This window comes from Strix uralensis, chromosome 1 (assembly GCF_047716275.1).
Source record: "Strix uralensis isolate ZFMK-TIS-50842 chromosome 1, bStrUra1, whole genome shotgun sequence".
NCBI classification, from domain to species: domain Eukaryota; kingdom Metazoa; phylum Chordata; class Aves; order Strigiformes; family Strigidae; genus Strix; species Strix uralensis.
This window is the reverse complement of record NC_133972.1, coordinates 102,501,717-102,519,865: the sequence shown is the minus strand read 5'-3', so window position 1 is coordinate 102,519,865 and position 18,149 is coordinate 102,501,717. Positions and strand designations below refer to the sequence as shown.

At 39.1% G+C, this 18,149-nt stretch overlaps 1 protein-coding gene across 3 annotated transcripts in view; it reads left to right on the top strand.

Annotated features, from left to right (window-relative positions):
* Positions 1 to 18,149, top strand: part of EPB41L4B (erythrocyte membrane protein band 4.1 like 4B) — a 180,444-nt gene that overhangs the window by 126,693 nt on the left and 35,602 nt on the right. For all 3 annotated transcript variants that reach the window (XM_074875473.1, XM_074875463.1, XM_074875481.1), the window contains exon 19: positions 4,333 to 4,400. In XM_074875473.1, the coding sequence (XP_074731574.1) occupies positions 4,333 to 4,400 (68 nt within the window). The remainder of the gene's footprint in view (positions 1 to 4,332; positions 4,401 to 18,149) is intronic.

The following is an 18,149-nucleotide window of genomic DNA, read 5'->3' as shown; positions in this document are numbered from 1 at the left end:
GCCCCAGTGATGCCCCTTGTGATGGAGGAGAGACATTAGCTCCCCAAGGTCCTTGCTGGAGGTTTGAAGAACACAGCCTGCCTTGCACAGTGCCCTGGTGAAGGCTCACCAGCCCACAGTCCCATCTAGAATTAGTTGTCTGTACAGAAGCACAGAAGGCTGCAGCCAAAGTTGTGTCTTTCCTGTGTTCTTCCTCTTCATACATGCCCAGTGCAACCAGTTCCCATTTTGAGTCCTGTTCCTCATCATCCTAGCGCTAACCCTTCAGAAGAAAATAGAAGGAGCTGCTGTTCACTAAGCAAATCCAGCCACCAGGGCTTATGAATTCATATGTAGACTTGGTCCCACAGTCCAGAAAGTGTTCCAACCCCTTCAGGAAAGCTCAGCATGCTCTGATGTAGTGTCCCTGGAGCATCGTCCCCCTCTTTAAGACTCCAGAGGATCTGGCTGCTGGCACAGCAGCAGGGGTTATAGGTGCTCAGGAGCTGACTGAAAAGCAATCTGAAAACTGTCAGGATCAGCCTGGCAGCTCATAGGTAGATCACTTAGGCAGCTGTGGGCAAAATTTGGTATTACTTAGATGCTTTTCTCCTCTTTTCATCTGTTGGTGAAACTGGTATTTCTTAGCAATCATTTATGAAGAGAGCCTGTACAATGCCATTTCTGTCCAGGCATGTTTCTTGTCTCCAGTATGATAAAGTAATGCTTTACCTTTGTTTCTAACACCATCCAGAAAGTTAATGACATATGAAATTGGAACATTAATAATTTTTCTTTTGCTCTGGGCCCGGTGCAGATAAGAAAAGAGAATGGCATTGTGTGGATGGGTTATGTGGATCGACCATTAATTTTGTTTGGTTTGCAGTCTGGTAGCCAGAGGAGCCAGTTGTTTCTCTTTGGGTAATTATTAAATGAACCTGCTTCTGTATAAATTAAGTTTGCAGGTCTGCTATGCCCTGAAACCTCTCCCTCTCAGAGCAGCAGCCTCTGGGTGAGGGGAGAATCTGCCTCAGTGAAGGAGGTTCGAGCAGCTCCATGCTGCTGCCTGTTCTTCTTACATAGCTCAGTGCTGGGCTTTCTGTGGGTGACAGACCCTCTGCTCAGCTTTCCATATACATTCCCCACCAGGTACCTCCTGCTAGTCTTGGCTTAACTCCCTTGTTCCACTGGTGGTGGGCATCCTGCAGTAGAAACCTGAATCCTGGCCCTAGCACATGCACTTGCTTTCAAATGAAGGCAAACCATCTTGGAATTACATCCATTACAAACCATCTAGGAATTACATTGTGAGAGTTGGGTACAAGTATAACCCTTGTTTTACATTCATATCTTTTCAGTAAGGCTGAGAAAGTCCTTGTGTGGCTAGTGAGTGTGATTTGCAGAGTTAGGAGGAAAAATAAACATGTTGTCACCTGATGACTTACTGACCTCCTTCTGAAAACAAACAAACAAACAAATCAAAAGCCAGCAAGCCAACAAATAAAGCTGAAGCCCTTTGGAGAAATGTTTGCAGGTATAACATTTTCCTATGTCTGTTCATCCATGGGCATGGAGGAGAGGCATAGGGCGAGGAGAATTAGCCCGTCCTTATTAATTTGTGCCTGCCAATGCATAATCGTGGCACCCAGTGTGCACACCTCATCACCTGAGGCTGTTCAGGCCTCTCCATTTCTCTACATGCTCCCTCTCTCCCTCCAGTTTAGCATGGGATTACTTGCTCACTGGTCTGCAGTACTTACTTGTGGGTACAGGAGTCTTTTCTGTTCTCTAAAGCATGAGTAATAATGGAGAAAATTAATACCAAGAGAAGTTCCTCAGGATGCTGATCATGCCATTTAGGAATACACAGCTTCTTGAGATGCAGGCTTAGCCTTCCAATGCAGAGAAGGCGAAAGAGAGTGGTAATGTAGTCACAGAGATGAGAAGAAACTAAGGGTCAACTATTAGGGACTAATACAATGAAGCCCTCTCAACTGGGTAATGAGGTCCATGGCTTTATAGTCTTTAAGTAGGTGGAATTTTAATAATTTAATTCCTGGTCACAGTGCATTGCATCCTTGATCTCTGTATTCTCTTTTCAATTGTTGTGTTCAAGTGCATCGTTAAATGCAGCTCAATTAATTTGGTGAAAATTGGAATAAAGTAAAATGTATGGTTTTAAAAAGTATCCAATTTGACACATAAGAAGCAGCTAGCTTGTCAGGCTTACCAATAAAATGTTGTTAAGACATCAGCATGGAAGAAGAGACTGTGTATTAAGTTTCTGACAGCTGGATTCGTGTTTACAGCTTTCAGAAACCAAACAACTTTATAAAAAGCATTATAATTTCTGTAGAACAAAAAAATATTACTCCAGTGCTCATCTGTGCCAACAAAGAATGATTTTCAACGCTTTCTCTCAATTCCTTAAAGACCATTTTCTTTCCTTTCAAGAAAGCACTAGATTTTGAATAAACATTATGCTAGACCGAGCTACTAGAAGACCAGTAAAAAAAAAAGAAAGTTTTCTAGAGCTGAGCTAAATTTCTTAAAGTTATGAATTTATTAAAATTTTAAAATTATCCATGGTGTGATGTTAATTCACTGAAAACCTTAGCTGCAAAATGTTTGGTGGCTGTTACAATGGTGGTGATGGTGTGACTATGTCCCATTTTTATGTGACTCCTTAATGTTTAGAGCGTTTGTCTAGGACTGAGGAAACCTCTGGCTGAGGGAGATTAAACCCAAATACATAAAAAGCACTCTGCTGGGGTGGAGCTTCTCCAGTACCTACTGCTGATCCTGTTCTCCTCTGAGTAAACTAGCCCCCTAGGAGAGGAACAAACCTGCTGGTGAGGTTCAGAGGGTTGGCTCTCTGCTGATAGTGGTTTTGGTATCAATATACAAGGTACAACAACTATAACAGGAAGGGTTATGGGGGGAGTTATCTCAAAATGGTCCCTAACCCATCACCTCAGGCACTTACCTGGACTGGAGTAGGCCCAGGACAGAATTCACTTTCTGCCAGGCTCCCAGTGGTTCCAGTTTAATTGTCCATACAGTTAATTCTGTGTACACGCTGGAACAGTCTGTTTCTGCCATGGTTGATGCTCCAGTAAATAATGGCCTGGGAAGTGGCGATGAGGGTTTTGTTCTATCTGGCACAAGGGGGAAACAAACCTAAAACTATCACAACTCAGGCAATTTCCCCAAGCACTGAGCATCCCTACAGATATTTTGTAGTTCACTGTTAAGGTATAGAAGAAACTCAGCTTTGACTTTGTTTCTTTTTCTTATGAGTACCCTCAAATGGAATATATCAGTTTGTGTTGAATGGAAGGTCTCCTGTCAAATTTAGAATATTTTTACATGTCTGTAAAATCCTTTGATTTGAAGGAACCTGCCTCCTCCTTTTTGAAGAGGATGAGACTGACACATTTAATTCAATTTCATCTGGACTGATGGCTTCAAATTATTATGGTTCAGATAATGAACACTGAAAAATCCCATTGTCATAGGACCATATCACTTCCCTTGTATCCATTTAGCAGAATGGAAATATCACAGTCTGCCACATCCATTACTGATTTGGAGATACTCTTGTGTCTTCAGCCAGTATTTTCTGTAGAGGGGTGCAGTGTTGCACTGACACTGGCATTTACACACGGATTGTGGAACCCTGCATCTCAGTTGCAGAGCATAATCTACCAACACTTGCCCAAATTGGGTGTTTCCTAGGTAATCAAGCAATTTTCATGTAAGTCATTTTGCAATACTAGTATTTTCAACTCTATAGACAAATGGTATGTGAGAGACAGGACTCTATAGTTTAGCAGAGAGTGGTAGTGGGTGACATTTTCTGTGAATTGCATGTACAGTGTGATTATATGTAAGGGATCCCATTTTTCAATTAATTTTTCAAAGACTGAACGAAAAGTTGGCATCATTATTTTTATTAGACTGCAGTAATATTTATTGTACTCCAATTAAAAGAACAACTCAACTACAGTATGTTTGCCTGGGTTGATTTTTATTATTTCTGCTCAAATGCTTTCTGGAGGAACCATAAATATCAGTGTTCCTTTCTTTCTCCTCCTTTATCACTATCCAGTTCCTTCCTAACACTATTGCTCTGCACATTGTACATCGTAGCTCATCACAGTGAATCTCAACTTAGGAGATGAAAAAAAATAATTACTGCACTTTATAAATCTGGGCAGAGTAGGCATTTTGGGTACTGAAGTTTTGTGGAAACTCCAATACAGGAGAATACGGGAATATTTTTTTAATAAACAGTTGTATTATCCCAATTGTATGGATGTTGTACTAAACTTTGGCTCCTTCTTTTAACAGGCTGTGAAAGACGAGACCTCTTTTGTAAATCCCAGTAAGACCTCCAGCCTGCAGGACCCTAATGTAAGGTCTGTTGCTTCTTGTCCGTAGGGAAAACATCAAATAAATGCATGATATAGTGAGGCATTTTCCAGACATTATCTCAAACAGGTGTTACAGGTCAATTTGCTCATCCCCAAGTTGCTGCGTAAACTTCACCAAGCAATGACCTGAGGAGAAGGTGTCTGTCAGAAGGGTGCTTATTTTATACACATATATCAGATATAGTTGAATTATTAAAAGCTCAACTCTAAAAATCAGACTGAGTCTATATACTTAAACAATTGATAAAAGCTCAAGGTAAAAAATCAGGTCTAGTGACAAACTTAGAAAAGCTTATATAAAAATAAGTCAGTTTTCATAAATTTTGTATCAGAAACATGCTAGGTGTCTAAACTGAAATATCCCTGTGTTTGAATTTTTCTGACTTATGCAAGTTGTTGTTTTTTTTTTTTTTCCAGAAGAAAAAGCATTTTGTATACTGCCTTCAGAAAAATGGCGCATTTGCAGGCAGTAGTGACTACTTTGAAATGTGCTTTTAGTCTATTGATTGTGGATAGTAGTCTTCCATTTTTTGGGGTGGCCATTTTGAAGAGGCATATTAATTGTAAACATTCTTTAAATAGCACAGTATAGTATGCTGTCTTCCAGCAGGTGATTACAGCATGGGTATTTTGAAATTGCCTGCCTCTGTATGTATGGTAGTGCCATCACTTTGGACATCTTTAGTGTTCGAATCTGGGAGGAGTGTTTGATGAAAAAAAATTGTGGATTTAAAGCATGGCAATCACACTGGCTGTTAATCAGCTAATTATGCTAGTGTGTATGCTATATATATGTTTATGTATATGTAATATACATATGTACTAGAGCACTAGTCATGATTTTATTTTATACTTTCTGGTGGTGACTTGCAACTGAAAGCAGACATTTAAGCATCTTATAGAAAAGTCTGGATGAGATGGGTAATGAATTATGTCTGACAAATTAAATCATTGTGAACTCAAAAAGAAGCAGTTATAGTTGTGAAAATTCATCAACCCTTTTTTCAAATGTGTATCTTTCCTATAAGGAAAAAATCAGGAATAGTCGTCAAAAAACATTTCATTCAAAAGTGATCCTTTCTGATCAGCTTGGACTAGCAGAACTGCTATGTTGGCTTAGTGAGACCAGCTACCTAGAGAATAGTGAGAATGGTTGGTGGTGCTGAGGCAGAAGGAGACATGACAGCTATTGCTTTCGGTGGCAGTCCCTGGCTTGTCTGCAGTACTGCTGTGATTCCCAGTTGCCCACGTCTCTCATCTTGGGTCACCCTGCAGAGCTGTAACTTCTGGCCTGACAGGCTGTGATTTTCCCATTTGTTTGTCCAAGGAGCTGCAAAGTCTACTTGATATTTAGAATCACCCACTTTTCTCCTGTGCAATTGCCCTTTTTAGATCTCTACAAAACTTTCTTAGGACCACTAAGAATACTCATCACATATGTTACACAGTGACTTATTTCTTTGCTTAATAGAAATGGTTTTCATGTTTTGTCTTTGCCACAACACCCTTTGTTGGGTTGCTGTCACTTCCAGAAGCAGTTCAGGAGGACTTGGTTTGTAAAGCCCTGTGTGATTTGAAACATGGCTACAGACTTGTTTTCCTTACTCACCTTTGCTGAACTTCTGCATAACATCTGTAGAAAAGCCTTTCTATTTCACATTTTGTCATAGATTCTCTCATGCTTCATCATGCTGAGCTGTAAATGAGTTGCGTGCTTTGTGAGGTGAAGTACTATTCAGTATGAGTAAGGATGGCAACCTGACTGCAAAGCTAATTTTACTGTTTTCTTTTGCACACATCCAAGCTTATAAACTCATAAAAGCCACTTTGGAGTTCTCGGTATGCAGCAGTCTGGTGTATATTTGTCTAATATTTATTTTTATCTGGTTTATGTCAAGCATGTTTCCCCCTCCGGTCAGTTGTGCCAAATGACATTTTATTACTTTGTGTCTATGTCATAGAGGTGCAAATATACAAGTAATCAATGCTCAGGGATAGACCAATTTAACAGCCTGCTTTCAAAACTCAGAGAATAATGCAAAATAAATTCAGAGTCTAACCAATTCTCTTTCTCCTTCAAGTGGCTTCCCTTTCTGCAGGGACATAGGCACCCTTGCAGACAGCCAGCATGTGACCTATTTGCCAATGACATCCTCTGTAACCTCTATTTTGTGAACTTGGGTGGACATAAATGAGCCTTTGCTCTGCTAGGAACTGCATCTGAGTAGAGGCAAGGGCTAGTTCATACCGGTCAGATAAGTCACCTGGGAGTTCTTATCTTCTTTAGTTGAGAAATACACAAGTATACTTCGTAAAAAAGTCCTCCCTGTGAAATATGATTTTTATTCCTGCAAGTACCCATTCAGATATTCCTGTAGACACCACCTGTGTGAATGTTAGAGGAATGTTTGTTTGCTGAAATATCTTGCCAGTTAAAACCAGTATCTGTCAAGCTATTTAACAGTACTTCCCTCTTTTCATGCAAGGGATTTGTAGCAGGGACAGTGGCTTCATGTATGTCTTTACTGATGACTGTACAATGCACTAGGAAAATACTTGTTTTTTTCCAAACCCAAGACATTGGGAAATTTGTTCAGGCTAGCTAGTAAGCAAACATGTGCAGTTTTGCTCATTAACTGAAGCATGAATTGTTCATACAAATAGGGAAATAGAAGGTGAGGAAGGAGAGCAGTAGTGCTTGTCTGATTAAAGAACTGCGCTCTCTTTGCTACCATTTTGTCTGCTCATCCATTGCCACTCTGAAGATTACACTTCTAATGAATTAACTGCTTGGATATGGCCTGTAATCCCCCTGAGCAATTATTTTAGCATCTGCCACGGCATACTCATTTGGCTAACAATTGCTATAGCTCTTTATAGAATTAGTTCTGGTTCAACTAGTAATTACTCATATGTATGTGTGGTATAGCCACTTTTTCTACGAGCAGGTTTCCAGTCATTTTGTTGGGCATGGCCTCAGAATAATGTGCTTATGTGAAGTCGTCATGTATCAGTCAGCTTATTCACCTGTTTTCTATCTCTGTGGCAAACTGTGGATGCTTCTATATCTAAATCATTTTAAATATGGGGTGAAAAACCACAGCTGAAGCTGAAATTGCACTATTTGTCAGCTTTCAGGAAGGGAAAGTTTGTGGAATTTTCTCTGTCATTTGGTGCACAGGCTGGAAGTGCAAGGTTGTCTCCTGGTCTTTGTGTTAATAGCTAACCTGTACATGTCAGATTAAGCTGTAGGAGGATGTGGGACCACAGAAGAGTACAGTCCTCTTCTCCCTGCTTTTGGAGAGAAGTGCTGTATAGCTTTCCCTCCTCTGGATAGGATTTTTTTTTTCACCCAGGCTGTTTCAAGTGCTGGTTCCCACATTCCGTGAGGAAAAAGCTGGTGACCCAGTATGTGCTGCAGTGTCCTAGTTTACACTCTCCTTAATCCTCAATTAAGACTAATATAGTGCACTATGAATTGGAACACCATCATGCATTCCCCTTGTTGACCCTGCTGCTCTGCTGATAAACCCTAGAAAAGCAGCAGATCTGGACAGTGGCAGTAGGGGAAGTTGTATGATTACCTCAGCTGGTTCCACCCTGGCTGCACACAACAGAGCTGTCAGCTGAACAAAGTCAGATGAGAGCAACTAACGGGAGGGGAATTTCAAAAGCGGGTTAAATAGGAGAGCCATGAGTTATCTTGATAAGACATAGGAGTCCTACCAAGAAGAGTTAGACATGTCTTTATTATAGCTCTGTTGTAACAGACTTGAAAACACACATGTTTTCATCAACACCCGAGTAATATGTACAGAGTACAGCCCAGCTATATTGCTGGGGTATAAGCATTTTGGACAAAGCAGAACTTAATGTTGGTTTACAGAAGAAGAAATACCTGAAAAAATGTGTCATTTATGTATTTCCATTGTTTTGCTTTTTATACTGCCTGTAACAAATCAAGAGGGGATACAGTTAGTTTGCTGTTACCACCTTGCATAGTGAGGCATGCTTTGTTAAGGCACGTAGTAAAAATGTGTTTATGTGAACATTGGTCTAGTCTGGAATTTGCAATGTCAGTCACTTTGCAATGATTTTTAATGGTACTTCTTTTGAGATGTAGGGCCCAAGTCTGCAAGGGAGGCAGTGATCATGTCAGTCCTTTTTATGACCAACAAGAGGAGTTCATCTTCCACTAGAGCTAGAAAAGCCTTCCTGACAGAACATTTTCTTCTTTAGTGTTGTAAGAGAACAACCTGTCATGGTGCTGAATGGACCAGAAGGGATTATGAGGAAGTAACAGAGGTATTTCCCTGTCTGTCAGAACCTGTTACACTCAGGTATCTGACTCAGCATCGAGATGGAAGTGTCGAGAGAGGAGTGTTCAGGGAGAATTTGCTGATTAGATAGATAATTTAATTCAGGTTTGAGATTACTGCATGTTCTGATGTATAGTTTTGGTAAGGCTCTCATCACCTGCCTCCAACTGGGATTTTTTTATTTGATTCTTTTACCCTTGAGAGATCAGGGTTCAGGCTGTCTGCCAGAACATTTGTATAATGAAGGAAGTATAAAAAATTGTAGGAAATATAAAAATGAAAATTATAGTCACCTGGTTTCTTATCACCTCTGGTCACACTCTTCTATTGATCAGAGGTCTGGCCCATCTAGTGATTAGGGGTGTGGAGGTTTCTCTCCTGCAGCCTATCAAGGGATGTGAATCACATAGTCACCTCTTCACCTTTTTATAAACCTCACCCATTTCTTAGTAAAGGGATGGGCTGCTAGAAAGATAACCACTTGAACTTTTTTTCCAGAAATTTACCACTTAATTACCAGCCTGCTTCATTTGTTAAATGTAATAAATATATGGCTAACCACAGAACCCCATCAAGAGAATTCTTTTCCATTATTCCTCTCCTTTTTCAAAGCTTTGGCAGACAGAAGCATCATCTGTACAACTTGCCCAGTGCCTATACACAAACTTGTCCTGAAAAGTCTTTGAAGTATCTGTTTTCTCTCTGGCTATGACCACTTGGGTAAGCCTATAGTGCGTATATGCATGTGCATGTGCACACAGATTCACATGCACGGAGATTGACTATATTTAACATAAAGGTCTACACTTTTCTTATTTTGTCCTCTTCTTCAAATATGTCTGAATGTAATCCCCACTATAACTCTGCTGTACCCTCTTCAGGAATGCCAGTAGAGTGAAGAATTAGACCAAAATAGTCCACATGTCAGGAACTGCTAATACTTTGGAACCAGGCAAAATACTGTCTGTCCTTGGGCATAGCCTGTTTGCCAATCAAATTTTCATCCTGGGACAAGTCAGACAGTGGAAATGTTAGCAAAAATACCTAACGTTAAAGTTTGGTAAACAACTGAATTCAAACGTGTAAAACAGGAATTACCTGGCACCCGGATTTGCTGATAATGTACTTTATTCTTCTCGGTCACTTGGAGCTCAGGAAAGTTTAGACATGATACATGCCTGGTTCAGGTGATCTGGCTGAAGGTCTTCAAGAGCTGGTACACATAAACACTTAACACCTTCTTCATCTGCTAAATGTTAGTCTTCATTTTGTGAGTAGCTGTTTACTGTTACACACACAAGACTATCCAGATGTTAAAATAGATACACTCTTTTGAGGTTATGTTTTGGAAAATTGAAATAGGAATTGACATTATTTCTGAGAAATTTTAGTTATTTATCATAGAATTATAGAACTGTTGGTTGGAAGGGACATCTGGAGACCATCTAGTCCAGCCTCCTGCTCAAAGCAGGGCTGTCACCAACACTAGATCAGGTCAGCCATGGTTTTGTCCAGCTGAATTTTGAAAACCTCCAAGGTTAGAGGTTATACAGCCTCTTATGCAAAATTCTGATCAGATGTGTAAATGCAAGTTCCTGCATTTCTGAGGCAGGTGCCCAAGTGTTGTCAGTCAAGAGCCCTCTTCAACCAAAGCCCTCAAGTTGGCTGGTCAGTTATTACAGTTCTTGTAGCTGTTGCCACTTGCTGTTGTACACCATGTGGTACATTTATGGACTGCAATATTTATTTTCCCTTATAACATGCTTTTGGATTGCTACCAGCTTTGGCATGCTTCACATCCCACATGGTTCAGGATTTGTCTCTGGATTTCTTTCTGTTTAGACCAACTGCTGCATCACCCTTTGTTGATCCTTGTTATCCAAATTATCTCATCTTTCATAGGATTGCAAATAGCAATATTCTTCTTATGTGGGAGTAGGTATAAGCACCAGCTGGTGCTTTGTGCATTCATTTATTCTAATTTTCTTTGTAAATCTTCCCATCCAAAACCAAATTATGCTATTACATTAAGACTAATTACATTAGATGCTGCTCAACACGTAATGTAAAATTAAATGTTATCTCACAGAGCTTGATGAAGCTGCACACCAGAAAAGAAGGGTGGAAAATATTAAATTATATCAAGTTATACAGGATACAGATGAATCAGGAGAAGTAATTGCAGGCACTCTTCTGAATGCCCAGCACAGAGTAAGCTTTGCTCATACAGATTGTCAGAATGTCGTTCCCCTGCTGTGGCTTGTGCATCTGATGTACACAAGGCTTTGAGTTTGGCTGCCTTTCAATTTTTGTGAATATGTCCTACACCTTTTCTGACCAAACTGATGATACTTCTTACATACAACTTTTGTGTTTCATCAAGGGATGAGTGTCACTCAAAGTAATGTCTTCATTCCTTTGCTTTTCCCTTTGCTTTCTCACCTGCACAGACTATATTAATATCTGAATTATCATCTCTTGGTATCTGAGCTAACATCCTGCTGATGTACCTGGTACAGTGTGAATCTGAACCAGTTTTTTCAGAGAACTTTGGCTCTCTGCAGGTGCTCTCAGAATATGACCAGATAAGCAAGGTGTAAAGCATACTGATGTTTGCCTAATCTGTACACATTTTGGATTTGAAACTAACACCTCAGTATCTGTCTTTATACATACACTTCCAGTGAATGTCAGGGTAGCTTTCCAAGAGCATATGGGTATGCACGCAGGGAGTTTGTTCCAGCTTATCCAACAATATGTACTCTGTACACTGACTTTTTCTATCAGCAACACTGACTTAGGACTCTTTGGAATCATAACTCAAGACAACATTTTTTTAAGAAAAAAACCCAACTTTCTTTTTTTGTAAGGAAAGCTAGAGTTTGGGGGTGGTAGTATGTTGTGATTTTATTGGACAGCTGCTTATCGACTGCTTAAGACTTCAAGGCACATGAACTGATTTTTGTTTAGAAATTTCAATTGATAGAGACGGCTGTGGCCCACAAAGCTCTCTTGGATACTATATCTAACAGCATTTTTTATAAAGACTGCAAACCAGCACCAGGTCTTCAAGTCTGGGGTTTTAACCATGGACAGTTTCTAGGTAGGTATTTTCTAAGCATCACAGAACTGAAGTTCTGAACCGGTCATCCAGCGAAAGCTGTGGTAGGAGATGTCCATGTTGATGTTTGGAGGCTAAGAATAGGCATGTCACCTGGATGGTTATGGAGATCATGTTTACTCAAGCCAAATCCTTCAGTTCCCTATAAAAATAGATATATACAAAAGAATTTTTAAGCAGGTCAGAACTGAAGCTGATCAAAAATTATGTGCTTGGTTTTACCTCTCATGAACTTCAGTGAATCCAAGCAGGTTGTGTTTCCTTAGAATCAGAATGGGATTAACTCTATAAGGCAGAGTCTGGAACATAACATTTCAATATCTCCTTCTAAATATGTTGTGTAATATTCTAGGAAAACTAAAGGCATCATCTATGTTGACTTCTTCCTAACAAGTATTAATCGCTTTTTAAAAGCTGCTTTTTCATTCAATTTTCATTCTAAAAAATAAAAACCCATTCTTTCTCCAGCTGAAAAATTTCAACCAGCATTTGCAAAACCAAAGTGATTAGCTAAATACACATCAGCCCGGCCTCAACCCAGTAGACAGGTTAATGGATCTGCTACTCTGGCTTTTTACCGGAACCTCACCCAGTAATTTCTTCATCAAAGTCATAACTTCAGGCTGAACTCTTGCATACCCTTTGCATGCCAGTCTGCATTAAAGATTGCAGATAGGACACCTAGGTATGTTCTTTGACTTAGTTTCAAGTATTAAAGACCTCTTTGACCTGTTGCCTGAAGTCAGATGCTGATGCATTGTTTGTAATTGTATTCTTAATCTCCGAACTGCAGAGAAAGGAGCAGTACTCAGACCTATCAGATGAGGTTAAGTTGATGAAATACCCTAGTCAAGGTGCATTTCTTTGGCCGTGTCCCTTAAACTGCTCCTAGGCTCTTTGGAAACCACAGCATTTATAATGGCTGTCCTGCTTGCTGTATGGAGAGGTAGGATTTGTAGCTCAGTTTCACCTTAGATACTGGGTGTTGACCTGCAACATTACTCTGAGCTGGGGAAAAGAACAGTTTCTGTAGCATCGTTATCTATCTGTTGGACCACAGAAGCATCATATTTTTGTCTAGACTGCAGATACATTTTCATTATAAGGACAAGGGAGAGCGTGGAATTTTTTCCTTTAAAAGAAACAGAACTCAAGTGAGGAGAGTAAGGAAAGCCCACAAGCTGTTTTTCCATTAGGCTGCTGCTCTACAGAGCTTTGTTGTACATCTGCAATCTATATGGGGAAAAAAAAAAAAAAGCTGAAAAGAAGAAAAAACCTTTATTCAGAAAGTTTGATGCTGGCAATAGCTTTCAAATGTCTAAATAACATTTTGGAAAGCTAAGCTGTCTTCTGAGAAAAGCCACCTTATCAGACTGAAAAAGCACATATTATTGTCTCTTAACTTCAGATGACCATAATTTTGGAAAATAAGTAAGTGTGAAACCCTTAGAGCACAGACTTAAAAAAGATTTGCATGTTTGCCTGTGTTTGCTTAGTTTGTTAGGCTGTCTTTGATATACAAGAGAATGCATTATCAACTATTTTTCCTCTTCTTTCCTTTCTTCCTTGCTTTTCCTTCCCAAGATTTTTCTACCATATTTCCACTTAAAGGGAGTTCTGAAGCCAAAAATCAGCCAGTATTTTTTTTTTTTGGGGGGGGGGGGGGGGGGGGAGTGGGTGGTGGTGGTGGTTTTTTTAAGAGCCAGCACCTGAAGTCAGATCAGCCTTCAAGCAGATGGATGTATCCTTGTAAATCATGGGGCTTTTAGCCTCTACCTCAGCCTTAGTCTGGCAGGACAGAGGGAGAGAGGTTGTTCCAGATGGCACTATAGGCACAAACAGAAGCAAAGAGAATAAAATCTGTTAAAGCCAAATGCAGAAAGCAGGTTCCCCCAGCAGACTTTTGTAGTTTTAAAATTATGAACTAGATCCTCCAGGGAAAGAGAAGTTATTTTATCCCTTTCAGCTTATTAGTTGCACAATCTGCTCCCACACAGCCCACTTGCTATATTTCAAACAAGTACAGAGGTCTTCCTGGAGCCAGTTTAGTAGGGGACAAGGAAGGCATGTCAGTCTGTGGAAGCCATGGTACACAAAGGAGTGATGCAGATTGCAGAGTAATCCCAGCCCTGCAATCTGGTCTCCCCATTACAGCTGAGCCAGGGTGGGGTGAGACACCCCAAGTCCCTCAGCACAAGCATGTACATCATGTCCCGGAGAAGGTTCAAGCTAAATCAGTGGATGTCTGTGGTCACTTGACATGTTCCACAGTGTATGTTTTTTGGTGAGCAGTTTTGGTTTCAGTAGCCCTGTTGGCTGCTACACTGAGATCAAAACAGATTTCTTGGTTTTGGGGGGATCTCTCTCTAGGACTTGTTTATGTTTCCACACAGGCTTGTGAAAAGGGCTGAAGCTGGTTCAGTGGAACATCCTGGCTGCTGCTCAGAAGTGTGCTGGGGCTCTCAGTGCACAGGCAGTTTCTGCTGACCTGCCACTGCATGCTGACATTCATGGTTGTTATTGTCATTCTCACCAGGAAGTGACAGATTTTTATGTAAGGTGCCAGGTCATTAAGTAACTCTGTCTTGGTTCAGTACCTTCATTTTTATGCTGTAGTGGTTGGATACTGTTAGATACTGTTGGATACTGTTACAGGAAAATTAATGACATTGAAACAGAGTCTTATAAAGGGACTGTAATACACTGCATGTTTTCCTTTAGCTTGTTTGTTTGTTGTTTTTTTTTTTTTTAAGTCTGAGTTCTGCTGATCCTTCAACACTTCAGGCTTTGTTGAAGCTATATAGTTTATATAGGACTATAGCTATGTAGCTTATATAGGGCTATAAACTAGAAATGGTAATATCTGCACATAATGACTCCATTTAAATAGCCAAAGTAATTGCAAGGCTTCTCTTCAAAAATCATATCTTTCTATGTAAGATAATATATTCTTGCTGTACAATTGAAAAGATAACAATAGAAGTTATTCTACTTTTTCAGGAGTATCAATGAGATCCTTTTAAAAGTTTGTGTGATATTAAAAGACTGCCATTTTTAAACACAGATCAGACTCTGAGTTGATCAAGCTGAGCACTTCTTGTATCTGGTTGCTGATGTGAGAGTAGGAACAGTATTGAGCATGTTCAGACTAAGGAAGAGTGTTTGGAGATGAAACAGGAGCTGTCATGGATTTTTTAGGCTGGTGTTTTTAGAGCTAACCTAGCAAGGTTTTAATGAGGGCAAAAATCCATCTCTGCAGTTGGTAGGACTAGTCTAACATTTCATCTCGTGCTTATGGTAGACTGGATTCAGTCAGCCTTTTCAGGTGGAAGCATTGCCACTGCTCCTTTTCATTCACAGGAAACTTCGACCCTAGCTAAGCTACATCTTCTGGAAATGTGCAATTAAATGGTGCTTGTGTCTCTCCCAGAGGCCTGATAAATATCAGGAGAAAGTCACTACATTCAGCCTCTGATTATGGCAAAAGTTTATAATAAAGGGGAAGAAGTTTTTGCTCTTAAAATTGTATTGCTTTTGCCAAATAAGTGAGTGGGATGCTTTACTGGCATGATAGAAAATACAAGTAAAGTTTATGTGAGCAGTTACAGTCACTGAAATAGGAGTAGGTGTGTTTAGTGTTACTGTATCTTGGCTCTTTTTTTTTTTTTTTTGTTATTGTTCATCTGAAAATTTGCAGCATTCAAAGGAAGATAATAAGTTTTTCATCTATTTGTTGAATTAGGGAGTAAGTCCTGTTTGGTTCTCAAACACTTTCAATAACATTTGAGTGAAATTTTTCATGTGAAACTTTTTTCAGGATTAATTCAAATTTAGAACTTTAAAACATTTCGTATATACAAATCAGTTTCATGACTTGCTTTGAAATCATTATAAACTACTTTAGTTACAAAATTGCACAGTATCTTTTCAAACAAAAATTTGATTTTGGCAATTGAAATAACTGCTTCAAAAGTCCCATCTCCTCCCCTTTTTTTAAAATTGCAAACCATGAGAATCAAAAGGAGATATATAAGCTTTGTAAAATGAAACTTTTTCAAGGAACTGAAATTACCATTTCAAATTTTCCTTTGTGTGAAAATACCCAATTTACTTTCATTACAGATTATAATGTTGTCTTGAGAAATTCGAAGTAGCCATGAACTGGAAATAGATTTGTTACCAACTTACCAACTTTGCTGTTCCATACTCTGCTGTTTCCTAAGCCCCTTGATAGTATTAGTGCATCTTTTGTAATCGTTTTGAGGAAACATTTTTCAACTCATGTGTAGTTTATACCAGTATTTTTATTCCTGCTTTCACTGGGTTGATCAAAAGGTTTAAAACTTGTAAGTTCCCTCTGATAAAGGTATTGGAGAATTGTGAGGACTACTCATTCAGAGCATGAATTTCAGCTAATGTATTTCAGAAGACGTGAGCTGAAAATAATGACATTACACACATTCATACCCCTTGAGGATTTGACCATCAGAGATCCAGTTATTAAACGGGTCTTAACATATTTATTCTGCTTATGTCAGAACTTGAATTGAAAATCACTTTGGGTAAATTGAATAATTATCTTCAGTTGTTGAAAGCTACCTTTGGTTGAGCAAAAGTTGTCTAAGAAAAGAATAGCTAGAGCAGTCATTCACTCTGAAGCCTGATGATGAAAATTACATTGGGGCTTCCATCGTGATGTTCATTCACAGATTTCCAGAACAGACATACTGACTTCAAGATTAAAACAAGATGGTTTAGGCTTTTTTTCTTCTCTTATCCTCCCCTTATTTGTCAGCGTAACAAGCTCAGCAAAAGGTTTGAAAATCTGGCTGGATTGTTTTGCATTAATCTCATTGCGAATCTGAGATATAAATGACTGACCCTGAAACTGAAATTTGGGAAGGGGCAAGATATGAATCTTGCTGCTATCTGTACTGACTTCTTGAAATTAATGGGATCAAAAAGCAAGAAAAAGGTCGGCAAAAGTTGTTCCATAAGAAGTGGAACTAGTGGAGTCAGGTTTATGATTTATGTATGTCCTTTGCACTCTTATACTTCCCATTGCTCCATCTTATGCTCTGTGACCTCCCTAAAGACTGAAAAACACATAGGAAATGTGAAGATATAATCTGAAGGTTGTGCCATCCCAGTAGGTTCTGTTGTAGCTGGATTGCAGGTTCAGAAGCTAGCAGAGAGTTAATGAGGCTTAAAACCCACAGGGTCGTCAAAGGGAAGTGCAATTGTGAAGATTAAATATGCTTATCTTATTATGGCTTTAGAAGGCTAGTACGATGCAAGTAGACTCAAAAAATTCAACTTATATTTGTAATATTAGAGACAATATTATGCCAGTTCTGCCAGTTGCAGAGTGTTCCTCAGTGCATGAGCAGTCACACCAGTAATCAGTAGGACTGCTTAAGTACTAACTTAGTATCTGACTTCAGATTAGATGGCAGAATACTATTTCACAAATTATTAATCAAGACTTTCAAATTACTCTTTTAATGTTTGGCATATTTATTATGTTTATAGCATTTGTAACACACATATGATGTGCTTAATCATAATGTGTTACTTCAAATGAAAGTAGTATTTAAGATGATTCATATGTCTTCATGCCACTCAAGCTCATGGTTGAAATGGTTTCCTCCTAAGGTCATGAAGATCTTGTATTTAGTATTTATGCTATTTGTATTCAAGTATTAATTAACTCTACTGATAAATGGTTAAAGAGAAGATCCTTTTATGTGGGTCTCCTCATTCCCATTTCTATCCTTTGCTGGAGCTCTGCATATGTATTTCACATTCATGAGCATCTGAAACATGTCTGAGTTTTGCTTTTTTTTCTAGCAAGTATCCTTTTCTTGGATCAAATCCATTAGTTCATTTCCCTTGAGCTGCTCGTTCAAATACAGAAGGATAATGTTTAATTTCAGGTAAAAACTATTTTAAGCAGAACAGGTTTCACAATTCATAAAATATTTTTTGTTAAAGGTATTTTTTGTAAAAAATATTTCTGACATGACTGAATTGCTGAGCTGTTATTAAAATGTTGTACTTTGGAAACAGTGACATTTCCACATGGTCTCTTACATAGGCTCTGTATTTGTAATCAGTTGCTGCTTTTATAAATGGTATGCAATGCACAGTGGGGTGAGTTCGCACATCCTTTTCTGTTCATGCACACTGGCCTGTGAACTATAAATGGAACAAAAGGATGAACTTCAATGGGCACTTGCCACTTTGCAAGATAAATATGTGTTGATGAGTTAGAACTTTGTTGATATGCCTGAA